General features: G+C 41.0%; 1 protein-coding gene across 5 annotated transcripts in view; it reads right to left on the bottom strand.

Moving 5' to 3' along the window:
• The window catches only part of ccdc171 (coiled-coil domain containing 171), a 226,036-nt gene that overhangs the window by 151,565 nt on the left and 54,273 nt on the right, over positions 1-20,198 (bottom strand). For all 5 annotated transcript variants that reach the window (XR_013573484.1, XM_078530317.1, XM_078530309.1 and 2 more), the window contains 2 exons: positions 8,766-8,855; positions 6,505-6,705 (listed from right to left, as the gene is read on the bottom strand). Coding sequence is in view for 4 of the 5 variants with exons in the window: in XM_078530317.1 (XP_078386443.1) it covers positions 6,505-6,705; positions 8,766-8,855 (291 nt within the window). In the remaining variant the exon portion in view is untranslated. The remainder of the gene's footprint in view (positions 1-6,504; positions 6,706-8,765; positions 8,856-20,198) is intronic.

The raw sequence follows: 20,198 nt of genomic DNA, 5'->3' as shown, positions 1-20,198 counted from the left end.
CCTTTTCCTGGGCATGGAAAAAGGGGCACAAAAATTGGCATTAGCAGATAAATGGTATTTCCAAATTTTAAAGCCAAAAATTCCTTTTTAAAAAATGTTTCTAATCTTCTAGGTTTCCTACAAATTCCAACTCACCACAGGGCAGCAGTCAAATCCATCAGTTGTGATTTTTCAGCATTTTGCCTGGCAGAAACAAGGCAATGGCACTCAAAAAATGCTAGGAAATGAATTACCAGACTCTTCCTGTCCACAATATGACCAGCCTCATCTTCTCCAGGACCTACCACATGGAGCCCAGATTGGCATTTTTAAAATGATGTTTACCAAAGACATGGATCACCCCGTGCAAAAACACTGAAGGAGAATCCAGATAAGATGGCAAGCATCTGAAAAGGGAAAACTTAAAATTCGATTGGAAAAAGGCAGGGAACCGGACTGAGTGGATAGCTCCTTCAGAAAGTTAAAGCAGTGGCTAAAGTCCTCCTAGTGTACTGTATGATTCATTGGTATTTTAGGAGCGTTAAGACCAGTTGGACTGCAAAAGTCTTAGGAACATAGGAAGAGTAAGCCATTTGGTCCCTCGAGCCTGCTTTGCCATTCGATTAGATCATGACTGGTCTTCTACTTTAACACCATTTTACCACACTATCCCCATAACCCTTTATTTCTGGATATTTTTAATATCCAGAAATCTATCAACCTTTGTCGTGAACATACTCAATAACTAAGCCTCCACAGCCTGCTGGGATAAAGAATTCCAAACATTTGTCACCTTCTGACTAAAGAAACTCCTCATCCCAGTCCTAAATTGCTTACCTCTTATTCTGAGACTGTCTCTCCTAAGTCTAGGCCTCCCCAGCCAGAGGTAACATCCTTCCTGCATCTACCCTGTTGAGCCCTATAAGAATTTTGCACACTTCAATAACTCACCTCTCATTCTTCTAAACTCTAGAGAATACAAACCCAATCTCCTCAATCTCTCCATAGGGCAATCCCACCATCCCAGGAATCAGTCTGGAGAACCTTTGTTGCACTCCTCTATGGAAAGTATATCCTTCTTTAGATAAGGAGACCAAAACTGTACACAATACTCTGTGTAGTCTTATCAAGGCTCTATACAATTGCAGCAAGACTTTTTTACTCCTGTACCCAAATCCTTTTGTAATAAAGGCTAACATACCATTTGCCTTCTTAATTGCTTGCTGAACCTGCATGTTCACTTTCAGTGATTTATGAACAAGGCCACCCAGGTTCCTTTGGACATCAATACTTCCCAATCTCTCACCAGTTAAGAAAATACTCTGCATTTTCATTTTTCTTACCAAAGAGAATAACTTAACATTTTTCCACATTATATTCCATTTGCCACGTTCTTGTCCACTCACTCAGCCTGTCTAAATTTCCTTGAAGCCTCTTTGCATCTTCTCGGCTCTGTATTCGTAACTTCCTAAACTTAGGTAAGGCAAACCCATTTTGTGATTTGTCCTTTTAAAAGAATGGCAACATAAAGAAAAATGAGATATGTTGATGTCTTAATATGTAGTGTGGAATGGTTTCAAGGTGGCTTTGAATTTATAATTACCATGGAGGCTGAATAGAGACCAAGTACGACACCTATTTTTTTCTAATCAAAAAATATTTTCCTGGTGCTAATGTTATGCAGCATAAAAGACAATCTACTGCATATGTTGTCATATACTGGACTCTTGCACTGACCAAGTCAAATGCAATGGCAAATACTGGGAACAACATTATACATTTTCTGTCACAAGATTTCTGCAAACTTGCCCATTTATGCTATCAAACTACCAGCTTCCAACCACCAGTCTTTTCCATTAGCCTTATATTTAAGTTATTTTAAAGTTAATTTATAAAAAGAGATATAGAAAGAATGGTTGAAGAGTCATACGGACTCGAAACGTTAACGGAGTTCCTCTCCGCAGATGCTGTCAGACCTGCTGAGTTTTTCCAGGTATTTTTATTTTTGTTTTGGATTTCCAGCATCCGCAGTTTTTTGCTTTTATTATAGAGAATGGTTGCCTTTGGCTTAATTGGCACATGACGACATTCTTGATTTTCTGAAAGCAAGAAAGTGTAAAGGCAAATTATATCCATTAGTGCTGCAATGTCTGTGTAATGGCCACATAAGCATTATTTTTTCCGCTATGAGGTAGAAATCAAGTAGGAGGGTGGGGTTGGGATTCCTCCTTCTGAGAGCCTCTGCATTGCCTCTGTCGAGGTCTCTGCATTGACCCCAGCACTGACCTGCTTTCCTGGGTTGGCCTCGTTCCCTATGCACCCAGTGGGATTCCCACCATCATGAAGGAGCCCACTATGAAAGCAAGAAAATTCCATTGGTGCTGCAGTGGACGAGCTGCCCAGCCAGAGGTGTATGATCACAGTGGAGACATTGAGGCAGCAGCAGGCCTCAGATACCTTTCAGGAAAGACCCAGTAGAAAAGCTAATACACATACACAGGCCCCATTAAATCACCACAAAAATAAGAGGGACACAGATATTAAATAAATTAATAGAAGATAAAACACTGGACAGATAGTTTTTCTCCTGCAGCAAATATTAGCAGACCTTAGCCCTACAAATGCAGTTTATGATCAGCTCATTGGTGCTACATCACTGCTTCAATTTATTACTCATTTTTTCCCTCCATTAGTGTCTTAAGTCTGGTCAGAGTGCCAACCCTAGGCTATTATGATACACTTAGATGTTACATAATTAAATAACTCTATTATAGTGTTTTACTCTCACTTCTGGAAAAATCAAAGAAGCATTTTCAAATTAACCAGAGCTGTTAATTACCAATTATCAATTCAGTGCTGCAGTACTGTTCAAGAAACTTTACAGACTACACTTTTTAGCAATGAATAACAGTTTACTTCTAGATTCCATTTCTGACCGACATATTAGTGTCTGCAGATGTAACTAGCAATAGAGTGCCCATGACTCAGGGCACTGGGAGTTATGAAGCGGCCCTTTCCCAAAGTGCAACATGTAATTTTTAATGTATTCATTTAGAGACACAAAATCTGAAGCTATATCTTCCTTCTCACTGAGTCCTGCAAGACATGAAGGATCAAATATAAAAAGGAAAGAAAATGAGATCCTGAAGTTCACTGCAGGAAAAATTACAGCACTAAAGTGCCAGCATGTTGTGCTATAATTTGGTCGGAAACATCCAAACTTCAACAGTGCGTTTAGAATCTTCCCTCTTTCAGGCCAAACAGAATCTTGTATGTTGCCAAGTAGTTGCATAAAAATGCATAAATCTTTCCACGAGGGACAGGTGGTACGACACGGTCCAACTACTTACAGCGTTCCGCGGCAGCGTGGCCAGGCCCATCCTTCGCAACACCGGGGACATGTAGAACCTCAGCACGTAGTGACACTTGGTGTTTGCGTACTGAGGGTCTACGCACAGCTTGATGCACCCACACACAAAGGTAGCCATCAGGATGAGGGCGATGTTCAGCACATTTTTTCCCCCTTTATCTAGAGGCTTGTACATCGTGTCCCAGCGAACACGAACCATTTTTGACCTCCAGATAAAGCGAAAGATGGCTCAGGTGATCGCCATCACGCAGGAGTGAGGAATGAGCCAGACCTGCGCCACGTACAGCAATACCAAGAACGCCTCACACCTGATGCCAGGTTCTCACCCACAATGGAGAGAGAGTGTCGCTCCCACATGCCCAGTTTCTTTTCACCATAGCCACTCGCTCCTTCCAGTTTTAATGCATGCCCTGGTCCCTCCGAACCATATCCCAGCACCTTCAGGCAGTCTGTCCCCTTCACCCTCAGGTCAAAGGATTGGTCAGCCCAGTTCCCAAAGTACATGGCCTTGCTCTTGCCACGATTTACCTTGGCTCCCAAGGTCAACTCAAACTGGTTGCAGATGTTGCTAGTCTGCACACCGACAGCGGATCCGAGCAGAAGATGGTGACATCATCCATGTACCCCAAGTATTTGGATCATGCTGTGCCACCTGTGGAAAGATTTATGCAGAGAAACATCTTTGACCACAAGTCCATCAGGCAGTAGTCGGCACGTAACGTCCTAGAGGCCCTGGGGGCAAAGGAGATGGTGGATCCTGTCGGGTTGGTTCCCTGAGCAGACTGTCAAAGTCATTTGGCAGAATGCCTCATCGCCAGAACTTTCCAACAAGCACCAAGCTGGCGGTGAGAAAGGCCCACCCCATCAGATCTTCCTATACGTCAGGAGTCTCACCCCCTCCACACGCTGCCCTCGAGGTGGCTGTGGTGCAGAAGAGACCGTTGTTCACCTCCTTGTGGAATGTGCCTTTGGAAAGAAGGTCTGGAGAGAGATGCAGTGGTTTTTGTCAAGGTTCATCCCAAGCAGTTCTGTGACTCAGGACTCTGTGCTCTTCGGGCTGTTCCCAGGGACTCACACCGAGACAAACATCAACTGCAGCTGGAGGATCATCAGCTCGGTGAAAGACGCTCTTTGGTCTGCCCGCAACTTGTTGTTCTGCCAGTGCAAAGAGTTGTCCCCGACTGAGTGCTGCAGACTGGCACATTCCAAAGTCCAGGACTACACGTTGGTCGCTGTCTAAGACCTTTCTGCCATAGTGCACCAAGGGGCTGGGAATTGTAGAGACCCCCTCAGGCTGTATGACTTACATTGAATGTATGCAGTGACTACTAAATGTATCACAATTGTAGTGAAGCACCTCAGAGTGGAACATGATCCATGTCGATAGCTTGAATACCATTGCACTGTCTGGCTCTCTGTAATGATCATGTTGAAATGTCTATAATGTTCATTGATTGTATTGAAGCACCTCATAATCTATGCAGAAAACTGGAATATGATTGCACCTTTTGTGATGGCCATTTTGAAATGTTTTGTAATGTTCTTTCAGATATTTTATGAATAAAGTTTATTTTCTCCAATAAAAAGTAGTGGCATAAAAACATCATTGGCAGAGCTGCACAGCCAAATCACCTGCCTAACATCTTAAACAATTGGATATGGGTAGAAAAAATAAGTTCAATTGGCAAAAAAAAAACTCTAGAAAGAATATAGTTGCAATTTTGTCATTTTGAAGGGGAATTGCTCATTTGGAGAGCCGGTGCAGACACGATGGGCCAAATGGCTCCCTTCTGCACTGTAACAATTCTGTGATTCTGAAACAAACTGATGTACATTTCTGGATATTTTAATCATTGTTTGACTATGTCTCCTACATTACAACAACTTCGCTTCGAAAGTACTTCATTGGCTATAAAGTGCTTTGACACGAGTGGCCGTGAAAAGCACTATATAAGAAAAGCACTATATAAATACAAGTCTTTCTTTTTGAATTTTCAAAAATAGACATTTCTAAAATATAATTTTTTATTTAATGCTTATTAATTGAATTTAAATCCAACCAGCTGTTATTGTGGGATTTGAACTCAAGACCCCAGAGATTAGTCTGGGCCTCTGGATCATTAGTCCAGTAGCATTACCACTACCCCACCACACCACTGTAAGCAAATCATAACGGTTTTCGGTCTGATGTATGCAACAAAAATCTCCCCAAATTTTGCATGTAAAAGTCAACATTTATTCTTCTCAAAAACATGAAAGTCTCTAAATGGTGACAATATTCACGTGTATTAAATCTGAAAATATTAAATGCAGGCTTTCAATTGCACTTTACACCCATAAAGCCCCAATCACCGTTCTTTTAGCCATATTTCAAAATTATGTTTTTCAAACAGAGTTCCGTTCCAGATTATAAGATTGTTTTTTAATGTGGTAATGTTACTAATGGTGTTAATTTTCCTTTATTTCTGCATGACATTGTGCTTGCCACTCAATTTCAGAGTAACCATTACGTGAATAAATGGAGAGTTCCCCAGCTTGCTGGAAAAAATATTTCATGCAGCTAAATCATGCCAAGAGAGTTAAGCATAGGAGTAATTACAAGACAAAAACTTACTTGAAGGTTTCAGATAACATCATGACCTCGAAGAGCAAAACTCGAGGTGTTTAAACATCATTTGAGCTCTCACGTGAGTGAAAGGACTGCGTGTAAATAATATTTATTGAACTAAATGAGGGCAATATTATTCTTTTTTGTTTATGACAGGTCTCAGGGGACATTCATGATCATATCCGCAATGAAATATTAATGATTGCAATATAATGACCACAAGTTTATCAAGTGATAATCAACAGTGCATTACTAGCAAACTATCAGAAAATTTAAATTCTCACATTCATTCTGTGGAGATTAAATGTTTCATAACGATGAGTCCTCAGATCAGGTCTGTTACCTATACAGTAACAAAAACTAAAGACTAATCATTATATAAGTGAATGAGTGTAATGCACTTCTCACAAATGCTAAATTAACTTAGTGAGATTGCTGCCACATGCAACGATAAATAAGAGGATGGGCCATATACATTGGTGCTTCACACATCAAAGCAATAACAAATATTCAATTTAAGAGATTATCTTGCAATCCATCACAATACCTCTGTATCCTTTTGATGAGCTCGTGTAAGTTTTTGAATTTCATTTTTCGCTTCAGCAATGGAATTTTTCTCCCTCTCAAAGTTATGTTTCACATTTTGTAGCTCCATGTTCATAGTGTCAATCAGTGCATCTTTTTCAGAACATTCACTGCGCCAATGATTTAACTTTTTATTAGCAGCTGTCAGGTCTTCATGAACTTTCTGAAGAACAAGAGTTTATATTAATTCAAAGCGGGGATCCTCTGGCTACCTTTAACACTTATTGAAAAATCTTCAGCACTTGTTATCAAATCAAACTTTTATGTTGCAATCCCAGCATTTCATCTTTAGCATAGAGAAAAAAAACTGGTGCTCTAATTCAAACTTTAGGGGAAGAGGACCGAGACAAGTGATGGTAATTTCTTAATGCTGATGAAATTCTGAGACCACCTCAAGTGGAAACTTAGTACACAACCTAATGAAGGGCTATTCTATTACCAGTACCTGCAGCTCATTAATTCTTCTGGAAGAAACCAAAGCCATTTTCCATGACATTAACTTCAGTTCACAAGAATGCTTTCCTAAACGCAGGGTATGTAAGATAACTCAAAAAAGAATGCACACAGCACTTGGTAAAGCTGGAGGCAGATGAAATAGATTTGGATTTCCAAGCCTCTTATAATGAAGCTTGGAAATGTAATGCTCACCATGAAACAAGATCTATGAAAAATCATATATGGCTGCAATATGCTTTCTGATTGCCAGTTCTATCATCTTAGCAATGCTGAATGGTTTAAATAGTCCACCATATGTTCAGTATTGCATGATAAGGGGATACAAAACTATAAAAATTATAAAATATTTCCATTTTAAGTCTAAAATTTAGTTACAGAAATTGTGCAAGACAGCAGAGAGTCCACAGAAGTGGTTGTTAGCCCAATATTTGATTATTTCTCTATTAAGGGCCAAGTCATCAAAGATAAGCTTCTTGGATTTAAATGAACAGACATTGGTGGCATTCTGAGTCACATGCTAGCCCTCTAGCCAACTGAGCTAACTAGCCCTCTTTTGTTTCTTTACTACAACCATTACCACGTCCTTTGCATTATGTTCCATGACATCTTTGTCATGTAATCACACCTGCCCTCCACCCTGCCCCAGAGCTTCCCTTCTGTTCTTCCTTCCCCTCCCCCTTCCACCAACATAAAACCCATCACATTTCTACCTTCCTTCAATTCTGAACAGTCATATTTGACTCGAAACGTTAACTCTATTTCTCTCTCCACAGATGCTGCCAGACCTGCTGAGTATTTCCAGCACTTGCCGTTTTTATTAGCAATTGGATGGAATCCAGTATTTGTTGGTGAAGCCTTTGGTATAATTCACCAAAGACAGAGAATTACTTATTGGGCTTGGATCAAAAACTTTAGGTTAATAATGTGAAGTGCACCACTTGAAGTTCAATCCTGTTTGTGCCCTAATGGCAGTGGTCTTCATTGCAAAACCCGTGAGCCACTGCTGGCTCACATTGATGTTAAGCGCGGTTCCCCAGCCAGTAGTGTAGTGCTGCTGGAGCAAAGCTCCAGCACCTCCAACCAGGGCCCAGAGAACAGAGTGCAATGGAGTGGGGTCCTGGGGAGGAGAAGCTGGGGGCGAGTGTGAGGGCGCCGGCGCGGGAGGCATTTCCTTAGAAAGAACAACGTATTCTGCTGTTCAATTAATGTCCTTTCTTCCTTTGTGTTATTGCGAGCAGGAGCGAATCAGGCAATGGCTTCTATTATAGTAGTCAACGTGACTCTTATATTACAGGTTTTTTGCTAAAGTGACCCTTGCTTGAAAAATAGTGAAGGTCGCTGTCTTATGGAATCTGTTGGCACTCAGCATCTTAATTGTGAGCCTGTCGAGGATACATCCACAGCTATCATCAGAGACTGCATTGCTCACTCTAATCCAATTTACAATTTGATTTTCTGCTTGCACAAGTTCAAAGTTGTCACTGCAACTTTAGGGAAATAAATTGCTGCATCTTTATCATGTATAAATCCACCCCGAAAACAACAATGAGATTAGGTATAATTGCTTAAATTTAACATTGGTAATATGCAAATATTTTCCAAAACATAACTTGTCTTTGTTTAGTGCAAAAATATGGTATTGAAATCATATTTGCTAAATGAAGGTAGCAGGCCAGACACAGAGGGTCAGACTCAAAGGCTATGTATAAAACATATATTTATTTTAAATAACTGAACAGCTATTTAACAGATCAATTAAATTCCTACCTCATGATTGGCATTTTGTGACCAGATTAACTCTTTGTAAGCCACACACTGTTCATTTATCTTCTCATATAAATCCTTCATTTTGTTAAGCTGAAACAAATATAAAAATAAGTGGATAAGTTTTACAGCTAAGTTCACCATAATTCATTTTCTAAATGCACAGCCAGTTTCATTTAGATAGGGCCATGCAAAACTAATACTTCTGTATTTGTCCACATGAGAATATCATTGCGCATGCTCAAAATTCTTGTGTTTCCGTTTTGTACATAATGGGCTTTATCGTTCATGGGTTTTCATATTGTCACTTCCATAGCTGTCAAATGTGACAGAAAATCTACCAGTCATTTACAATGAGCTATTGAGATATAAAAAAAAGCCTTGTCAAAACAAATTAGCTTTTCGGCTAGTAAAATTTCTCCTTTTATGATGTTTCTGAATTGGTCTTGCCATAAAATCTTCCCTAAAGATCGGTCATCTTATGTTGATATTAACTTAGAGCCTAGAATTTTTCACATTTCTGCTAGCAGCTGGATTGCAATTGTCTGGATCAGATTTGAGCAGTACAAATCCATTATTGTATTTATATCTTGCTTTCACTGAGTCCTCCTACTTTAACCAAGTTCCATTGTTCAATTCACACTGTTGATTGAATTGCTCAGTTTACATTTCTGACTCAAAGTGGTGCTCATATGAAGTAACCGTTCAGCAAAAAACTCAACTTCTCCCCTCTCCTCCCCTCCTTTTGTGCAAATAGTACGTGAGTTTATACACCAAGTGGAATCAAACTGATGTGGCAGCAAATCTGCAGTTTGCACTTTTGCGCTTCCAAATTGGTCCCAGTACAGGCCTGGTCCCTGCAGTGGTTTACTTCAGGCCAAAACTGATTCAAATCTCATTTATAATACAAAGCCATGCTCAAAAAAAAGCTCTGTACTTCTGCAGTTTTGCCTCCTACTAGTAAAATTGCCCCACACATAATACAGCTCAGTATCACAAGGAGAGAAAAAACAACCAAAGCACATGGCTCCCAGCAGCCCCATATTTCAAATCATCGCTCGATCTGTATGCCAATCAAAGCAGCTCAACAAATTATTGCCATTGTGCTCCTGTAACTGATGGCTTAAAACTAAACAAATAAATCCTTTTTTTTTTAAAAAACAAGCCTGCAATTACATCTCCTTATACACACATTGCCAGAGAAAGCAAAGTCAAAAACAACATTACACCTTCTGCTGCTAACTTATCCAACCTTTTGCAATCACATCACATGCTCCTGTGCTCCCCTTTCTTACAAAAACAAGGGCTGGACTTTTCCCTCCGAAGTAGGAATTGGGAGGCGGCTTCAATTCAGGTCATTAACCTGCCTCTGTCAGCAGCCTTCCAGGAAGCAGGATTTTCCAGGGGTCAGGGCTTCAATAACCTTAGAGGCGGGTCTACTGCCAAAGGCAAGGGGGCAGAAATGGAGGCAGGAAACGAGGGAAGCATACCACATTCTGCCCAAATTGGCAGCCATAGCTGTGGCTGCCATTTGTAAATTAATATTTCCAGAGAAAATTTTCAAAGTACAAATTTCCCACTTTTGGAGGACAGCTGGAGGCCTGGAACCTGGGACAGGCAAGGCTGGGGTAAAATGGGGTAAGACCACGACTCCGCCCCCCTCTGCCCCCGCCCCGGCCATGCTCAGCCTCTTCAGTGCAATTTCGAACTGCATCTTCTCGCATGGGTTTATAGCCGACCCTGTCCCCTCCCCACCTCCACTAGGCCGGTCTGATTCCGGACAGCTGTTGATCTCTGGCCACCTCACTGAAAATTGGAAAACTTACCAGGGTCGCACTCTTAATGAGCCCACAACAATACAAATAGAAACAGACTAATTTAGAGGCCTGCTCTCTTCCCCACCTTTGGAAAACAGCAAAGGGCAGAAATGGAGATAGGATTTCCAGCTGTGTTGCTTGGTGGCCATTTTTTTTGCTACCCCACCTCCATTCCATCCCAATGTCAGAGGGGGAAACTCCAGCCAAGGTGTTTGTCAATAAAATTCATTCTGATATTAGTCACTGTAAACGCAATTAGTTGTTGCGTCTGTTACTGAATTCCCACAATGTTTCTATTGCTTTGAGTGTGTTTTTGTACTTACTCTGACTTTGTTTCTACTCCCCCTCCGTCCCCCCCCAGCCCACGATACTTTTTAAATGGGTCTTATTTGGACAAGCAATTTCTCTTCTCAGTAGTCTTCCAATAGAATAAAATAACTTTTTTATCTGTTCATTGTAATTCCATTATATGATGTTTTAACAAGCTGAAGAAAGTTAATGCCATATTACCAAATGTAATTGCTTAAGTGAAGAAATCTCTAACTTGCAAAAAAAGGCACTTCAGTAATTATTCATTGGATAGGGAGAAGGCAAAAGTGAATAAGAGAAAGAAGACTGAAATGAAACTACATTGAGGATTGGACTGCATAAAATATAAAAATACTAGTGAACAGCAGAAAGCACTTTTTGCTCTAAGAATTCAAACAGCCCAACATGTAATGAGGTACAATAAAGCTTATGGAAAATTAATCTTGTAATCTTTTCCTGAAATTAAATTAGGAAAACCAGTTAAAACTTATGACAGTTCAAAAACAAAAAGTATGCATTTAAAGTAAACCAGTTTAGCAGAATTTAATAAGCAGATTTGAAGGTAACATTCATCAGAGAGCTTTAAGCAACAATGTAATGGTAAGCAACATTTATTTTTCAATTTGCTAGAAACACGAATTTTGGCAACAACCTCCCTCATTACTATAGAAAGCAACGTTTCATCACTGTGTGATACAGCTGGTCTAGTTAAAAAGCATTTAGATGCAAGGTCCTAAGTTTAAGTCCATTTTGCCCAGATTACACCCTTGCATATCTTTAATTAGTTAAATGACACATGGCCAGCTTCCTGCATGCATGCATCTTGGACAGCTGATGCACAAGTTTATTTTTTTTAAAAAACTTATCGTGTTAAAGGAAAAGTGAATTGAAAATACGATTGTATCAGACTATTTGTTCTAATAGCTTTTCTTAACGACAGAATTTTTTTTTCCCGGGACAAAAAGCAGTTGGACAGTATATCATTCACAATTCTGACCGCAGGATTCAGGAGCTGCAAGTTTTATACCCGAGGGCTCCTCCATGCCCAAGGCTGCTGCTTAATCATACACCACAAGGACTTTTGTTTCTCTTGTCTAAAGTCCACTACCCTGCTGCTTTCATTAGTTCAATATCATTTAGTACATTCTAATGAGAAAGCTACTGTGATGGTAGCCAATTAGGAATCAGGATCATGTTAAATTCCCAAACACCTCAAAAATTCATGGTCCTTGTTAGATTGGTCAAAAAAAGTTAGGGACTATATTCCTATGTGCACGTATACACAAATATTCAGGATGCCACATCATTCAATACTGCACTACAGCCTATGTGCTGAACTGACAATGTATTATTCTACAGCATTTGGAGATCTAGAAAAAAATACATTTGGTGTTAGCTCCAGTAATAGCATCTGAAAATGTGATTATTTTGAACTTCTGGGAACCACAAGACATAACTGTGCTGTTCCGAGATTTGCTTGACCTATTATTTTGATATCAGAATTCTGTTTTTGAGTGAATTGAACAGTACACTTAATTTTGGCAAGTGCAAGACATTTGGGAGTTATTTCAAAGTCAATTTCTGTTCAAAAAGCTGATGGGAGGGTGGGGTGGGGGCAGTACTTCTCATTCAAAGAAGGGGTGGCAGGCAGTGAAGACAGCCCGAGATTAATTCAAAAGAGTTTCCCCTCCATAGATATCAGGCTACCTCATCCAGGCTTCAGAGCCCCTGCATGCCTTAGCAGTAACCGCCGTTCTTGGTGGTGCTGCTGAGCTGCTGGCCCTCTGCTTGGTCCGGCAGCTCTCGTTGGGTGGCCAACCTGCACAGGGCGGCGAACCCAGTCGCAGCTTGTTCATGAGCTGCCGCTAGTAAAAACTGAGGTGGAAGTCCCACGGTCTTCCAAGTGCATTTGTGACCTGGACTCACATCAGACGTCAGGTCCCTGCCCTGAAAGGTTGTGGTAATCTGATGTGTAATATACCTTTAAGAAAAATGTTATAATGGAAGATCACATGATCTTAGTATCCAAGAGCAGAGTAGCGTGGGCTACCTTAGTAGTCAGTAGGAGTAGAGTTAGAGTCTGTAATGTAGAGACAGGGTTTGAGTTGTAAGCACACAAGTGTAGCTGCTGAGTTCCTTTGTAAATAAATAACGTGTTCTACATAAGAACTGTCCGCTGATCTACTCTGTCTATGGTACCAACTCAGCCCTCCCGAAACAAATTGCAACCCGGATCCATCAATCCAACTAAATTAGTGACCAGGGTCCAACAAAGGTGCAATCCTGCCCTTAATTTCCAAGTTTCCTTTTTTAAAAAAAAATACAACACCTCAACCATATTTGTGTTGAAACTCATTTGCCAATTATCTGCCTATTCTGCAGGTTAATTTGTAGTATTTTTTTTATTTCTCCATGTATTCTCCCTTGTCATGCTCTCCTCTGTTGTCCATGTACTCAGTGTGTGCCCCTGCCTACCCTCAATCTTTCCTTTATGTTTTTATTCATCCATTTCAGTAGCAGCAACTAGGGTAATATTGTATGGTTCATGGTGCAAACTCATCCATCCAAGCCCAGTAGTTCAAGGGAGAAGGCACTGAGTAACCTTATGCCAGATATGTTCCCATCCAATCCTTTACTGTGGTTTCACCCCAACTCTTAACAGTGATGTTCGCACCCATCCATTTTAACAGAATAAAATAGTTCAATGCTGTAAATAACTTTGAAGTGCCCCAATTACTGCCTTTCCAAGAAAGCTATTTCCCTATTTACAGCCACAGCTTCACTGTTTAGATTTTGGATTTGCATCATTTTGGATAAAACATCATGTCATCAATCAAATGTGGTATTAATGGGAAATTCCAGGGTCAGTAGTAGAAATATAGTTCATCAATCAAATGCAGGTATTTATACCCATCAATGAAAATATACATAGATAGCCAGTCAAATAAGACTAATGCAACAAGATAAAATGTTGTTGTTTCCCAAGACAGTACTCCTAAGGTATATTTCAACAGATTTACTTTGAACAATGACCTTGGGCTAATTTAAAAAGGGCAGCAAGCTAACTGCCTCATTAATACCAAGTAACGCCTACTCTTCACACCTACTTACTATTGCCCACCCACAGAACTTAATGTTTAAATGAGCATTCCACAATGCAGGTCAAACTAACAATATTTGTAACTCACTCAAATTCTCATTTATATCTAAGTAAAATTGTTTGAAGCATTTACTTGCTTTGTAATTGGAGATAGCTTTTTAAAAAATGTCATCCAAGCTCCTTTTTCTGGGCTGCTGCATGCATGTACTTATTTCTGATCACTGGCAAAAACTCCAAGTTCAGGCATAAAATGCCTGATGTCAAAAAATAGTTGAATAATTATATATTAGCCAGTTGAAGATAACTAACAGAGATCAGAATTAATCAATCAATGCTATATAAAACTTCAAGTCTTGTAGAGGCAATACATACCTCCACAATGGACTCTAGGTAAATGCAATCTATGGTGTGATCCAATACCATACAGGTCAGACAGCCTTGGGTTCAATTTACAGTCTGTTTCAAATTGGATAATCACAGTTAGACCAGCCATTGAGGGCATTCAACATTAATCTAGGCATTGCTGCAGGAAGGCAGGGAAAAATCTCCCAGGTTTCCCACTACTGATAGCTAACTGGTGACCTTTGCTGGAGGACTGAGTATGGCTTGCATGTATAAGAAAGATGATACTATAATTGATAAGGACAAGGCCAAGAATATAGCATCATCAGGAGGATCAGGTTACTTGGATAACTTGAGTTAGGGTCAAGAGCCAAAATTGGATTCACGTACATAAATGCCAGAGCCTTTAAAACTAGAGGCATGGATCATGGCTGATAATTATGTTTTAACATGAATCACAGAGACATGAATTAATCCAGGGTGATGTATAAGTATCTGACAATGATTCAGGGTATTTAGGAAGAAGGAAAAAGAGGGGGTTGCCTTATATACACATGGGAAGTTAAGGAGGTGCCACTGGAAAAGCTATTGTGTGAAATTCTCTAGCTACATGTGTAGCAAGAAAAAAGCCAGACAAAATATGAATTTTTCCTAGACAGTTTGGTCAAAAGAAATGGAATGACTTGTTATTTTATGACAAAATTTGAAGTGTGAATGACAAAAGGCTGATGATAACAATTGGTAACTTCAACAATCCCAAAATCAGAAATGTTCCAGGAGGAGGGACTCTGAATATGTCAACATCGTTCACACTGTCTCCTGACTGCATCACGAACCTCTCCTGAAGAGCAGGTTGTCTTCTAAATTTGTTTTTTTTTCCCCAAGTGGGCAGATACTATTTGGGGAGTAGAAGAAACTGAATTGTTAAGCTTCAACATTCAATCTGACTGGGAATAAGTGCAGGCACAAATCTTAGCATACAATTTAACACAAAAAATGTTCTGGGATACAAGGGCAAAGTTTAACAACATTGACTTGAGGATAAACTGTTCTAGAATAAATGGACGTCCTCTGAAAATATTATGCAGGGTCTCGATATCAAGGATAAACTTTATGTCAGAGCTGAACAAAAACAGCTCTGAAATGAAAGAATGGGACAATTAAAACAGGAAGCTTGCAAAGCATGCAGAGAGATAGATAACCACAGGACACAGAACAGAACTATAAATAAGCAGGTCTATATTAGAAATGGGATTATCAAGAGAGAATTGGAGAGGAATATATTGTACCAAAAAAGACTTTAAAAAATTCCTTCAATACTTTCAATAAAAGAAAAGGACGACTCCAGGAGGAAATCTAAGCCCAGAGATATTCACATGGTTTAAAATGAAAATTAACAGAAGATACTAAACATGTTAAATGGGTTGGAAGGTTTTTCACCAGGAAAAGCAAAAAAAAAATTGGTGTTTATTTCAGGACTCTGAAGCAGAGACTCTTAATAGGCTGAAGGAACAGAAATTCCCTTAGAAAATGGATTATATCTCAGCAAAATATGATGTGTGAAATTGACAGATTTGATGAATAATGGGGAAGTTCCAATAAACTGGAATCAGGTAAATGTTTTTTTTTAATTCTTTCATCGGATGTGGGCTTTGTTGGCTAGGCCAGCATTTATTGTCCATCCCTAATTGTCCTTGAGAAGGTGGTGGTGAGCTGCCTTCTTGAACCACTGCAGTCCTTGTGGTGTAGGCACACCCACAGTGTCATTAGGGAGGGAGCTCCAGGATTTTGACCCAGGGACAGTGTCATTCCTATACTCACGGAAAACTATAAGTCTATGGTTCCCTCTAAAGAATTAGGAAACTAATGGAAAGAATGATTAAAAGTAGAACTGGAATAGTACCTATATGAAAATAATCTGATAAATGACAGCCAATATAGCTTTAGAAAGGGTAGAATTTTTTGACCAAAATAATGTTTAACTGATTTATTGGAATTCTTTGAAGGAGTTACATGTGCTGTGGATAAAGGGGAACCAGTGGATGTACTGTACTTAAGATTCCCAGAAGGCATCTGATAAAGTGCCACATCAAAGGTTATTACGGAAAATAAAAGCTCATAGCGTAGGGGGGTAACATATAGGTGTGGACAGAAGATTGGCTGGCTAACAGGAAGAGAGAGTTGGCATAAATGGGTTTTTTTCTGGTTGGCGGGATGCGACGAACGGTGTGCCACAGGGATCAGTGCTGGGGCCTCAGCTTTTTACGACTTATATAAATGACTTGAACGAAGGGATGATTGCTAAACTTGCTGATGATACAAAGATAGGTAGGAAAGTAAGCTGTGAAGTGGACATAAGGAAACTACAAGGGGACATAGAGAGGTTAAGGGAGTGGGCAAAGATCTGGCAAATGGAGTATAATGTGGGAAAATGTGGGAAATTGCCCAATTTGGCAGGAAGGATAAAAAGAAGCATACTATCTAAATGGTGAGAGATTGCAAAGCTCTGAGATGCAGAGGGGTCTGGGTGTCCTAGTGCATGAATTACAAAAGACGAGTATGCAGGTACAGCAAGTAATTAGGAAAGCTAATAGAATGTTTTTTTTATTGAGGGAATTGAATACAAAACTAGGGAGGTTATGCTTCAGTTGTACAGGACACTGGGGAGGCCATATTTAGAATACTGCATTCAGTATTGGTCTCCTTATTTAAGGAAGGATGTAAATGCATTGGAAACAGTTCAGAGAAGGTTTATTAAGTACCTGGAATGGGTAGGTTGTCTTATGAGGAAAGGTTGGACAGGCTAGGCTTGTACCCATTGGAGTTTTGAAGAGTAAGAGGCAACTTGATTAAAGCCTTCAAGATCCTGGGGGGTCTTGACAGGGTGGATGTGGAAAGGATGCTTCCTCTTGTGGGGAATTTAAAACTAGGGGTCACTGTTTAAAAATAAAGGGTCACCCAGTTAAGACAGAGATAAGAAGAAATTTTTTTCTCTCAGTGGGTCATGAATCTTTGGAAATCCTTTCCTCAAAGGCAGTGGAAACAGAGTCTTGGATGTTTTCAAAGCACAGGTAGTGCAATGGGGTGAAACGTTACTGGGGGTAGGTGACAGGTTACAGCCAGATCAACCATGACCTTATTGAATGGCGGAGCAGGCTTGAAGGGCCGAGTAGCCTACTCAGACTCCAAATTCGTATGTTCATATGTAACTGCAGATATTTTACCTTGAGCAAGTGACATTTTTTTTATTCATTCATGGTATGCGGACTTCGCTGGCTGGGCCAGCATTTATTGCCCATCCCTATTTGCCCTTGAGAAGGTGGTGGTGAGCTGCCTTCTTGAACCGCTGCAGTCCATGTGGTGTGGGTATACCCACAGTGCTGTTAGGGTGGGAGTTCCAGGATTTTGACCCAGCGACTGTGAAGGAACAGTGATATATTTCCAAGTCATGATGGTGAGTGACTTGGAGGGGAACTTCTAGGTGGTGGTGCTCCCATCTATCTACTGTCCTTGTCCTTCTAGTTGGTAGTGGTCGTGGGTTTGGAAGGTGCTGTCGAAGGAGCCTTGGTGAATTCCTGCAGTGCATCATGTAGAGACTGCTGCTTACTGTATGTCGGTGGTGGAGGGAGTGAATGTTTGTGGATGCGGTGCCAATCAAGCAGGCTGCTTTGTCCTGGATGGTGTCAAGCACCTTGAGTGTTGTGGGAGCTGCACTCCTCCAGGCAAGTGGGGAGTATTCCATCACACTCCTGACTTGTGCCTTGTAGATGCTGGGCAGGCTTTGGGGAGTCAGGTGAGGAGTTACTTGTCGCACTTTTCCTAGCCTCTGACCTCCTCTTATAGCCACAGTATTTATATGGCTAGTCCTGTTCAGTTTCTGGTCAATGGTAACCCCCAGGATGTTGATAGTGGGGGATTCAGTGATGGTAATGCCATTGAACATCATGGGGTGATGGTTAGATTCTCTCATGTTAAAGTGATGAGAAAATTATTTGGTCTAGCGTATCTGGGCTTCCAGAGAGTTTGTTTGAAAGTACCATGCAAGAGGAACTTTAATATGCTACGGACTGTAGATATCAAAAGGAAGTATGGTACAAACGGAAAGAGATCGAGGTTGAACAATGCAGTGTAATTGGTTCAGTTTGTTGTTAAATCTGATAAGCAATTTGGATGTTCAAAATCCAGTAGATCCCAGTAACTCTGTTTAGGATACAAAAAGAGCTGTTCAGCTGAAATCAAAAGGGAAGGCGGTGGCATAGCAGTAATGTCACCGGACTAGTAATCCAGAGGCTAATTGCTTGAGGGACAGGGGTTCAACCTGTAGGTCATCAGCAGCAGAATTGTATACAACCACAATCTGTAATCTCATGGCCTGGCATATCCCCCACTCTACCATTACCATCAAGCCAGAGGATCAACCTTGGTTCAATGAAGATTGCAGGACTGCATGCCAGGAGCAGCACCAGACATACCTAAAAATGAGGTAAGAACCAAGTGAAGTTACAACACAGGGCTACTTGCAGGCCAAACAGCGGATGCAGCATGTGATAGACAGAGCTAAGCAATCCCACAACCAATGGTTTCGATCTAAGCTCTGCAGTCCTGCCACATCCAGTTGTGAATAGTGGTGGACAATTAAATAACTCACTGGAGGAGGAGGCTCCACAAGAATCCCCATCCTCAATGATGGAGGGAGCCCAGCACATCAGTGCAAAGGACAAGGCTGAAGCATTTGCAGCCATCTTCAGCTAGAAGTGTCGAGTGGACGCTCAATCTTGCCTCCTCCAAAGGTCCCCAGCATCACAGCTGCCAGTCTTCAGCCAATTCGATTTACTCCACGTGATATCAAGAAACAGATGAAGGCACTGGATACTACAAAGGCAATGAGCCCTGACAATATTCCGACAATAGTGCTGAAGACTTTGGCTCCAGAACCAGCTCCGCCCCTAGCCAAGCTGTTCCATTACAACTACTGCACTGGCATCTACCTGGCAACTGGAAAATTGCCCAGATGTGTCCTGTCCACAAAAAGGATAAATCCAACCCAGCTAATTACTGCCCCATCAGTCTACTCTCAATCATCAGTAAAGTGATGAAAGGTATCATCGACAGTGTTAGCAAATGGCACTTGCTTAGCAATAACCTGCTCATTGATGCTCAATTTGGGTTCCGCCAGGGCCACTCAGCTCCTGACCTCATTACAGCCTTGGTCCAAATATGAAAAAAGAGCTGAACTCCAGAGATGAGATGAGAGTGACTGCCCTGACACCAAAGCTAGAGTCAATGGGAATCGGGGGAAAATGCTCCACTGTTTGGAGTCTTACCTAGCACAAAGGAAGATGGTTGTGGTTGTTGGAGGTCAATCAGCTTGGTCCTGGGACATCGCTGCAGGAGGTCATCAGGGTAGTGTCCTAGGCCCAACCATCTTCAGCTGCTTCATCAATGACCTTCCTTCCATCATAAGGTCAGAAGTGGGGATGATCGCTGATGATTGCACAACATTTAGCACCATTCTCCACTATCAACATCCTGGGGGTTAGCACTGATCAGAAACTGAACTGGACCAGCCATATAATTAGTGTGGCTACAAGAGCAGGTCAGGGGCTGGGAATTGTGTGGCGAGTAACTCACCTCCTGACTCCCCAAGGTTTGTGCACCATCTACAAGGCACAGGTTAAGAGTGTGATGGGATACTCTCTACTTGCCTGGATGAGTGCAGCTCCAACAACACTCAAGAAGCTCGACACCATCCAGGACAAAGCAGCCCGCTTGATTGGCACCCCATCCATCGTTTTCAACATTCACTCCCTCCACCACCAACACACAGTGGCAGCAGTGTGTACCGTCTATAAGATGCACTGCAGCAAC

This window comes from Cetorhinus maximus, chromosome 2 (assembly GCF_964194155.1).
Source record: "Cetorhinus maximus chromosome 2, sCetMax3.hap1.1, whole genome shotgun sequence".
Lineage (NCBI taxonomy): Eukaryota > Metazoa > Chordata > Chondrichthyes > Lamniformes > Cetorhinidae > Cetorhinus > Cetorhinus maximus.
The sequence above is the reverse complement of the archived record's forward strand: the minus strand, read 5'-3'. Positions and strand labels throughout refer to the sequence as shown.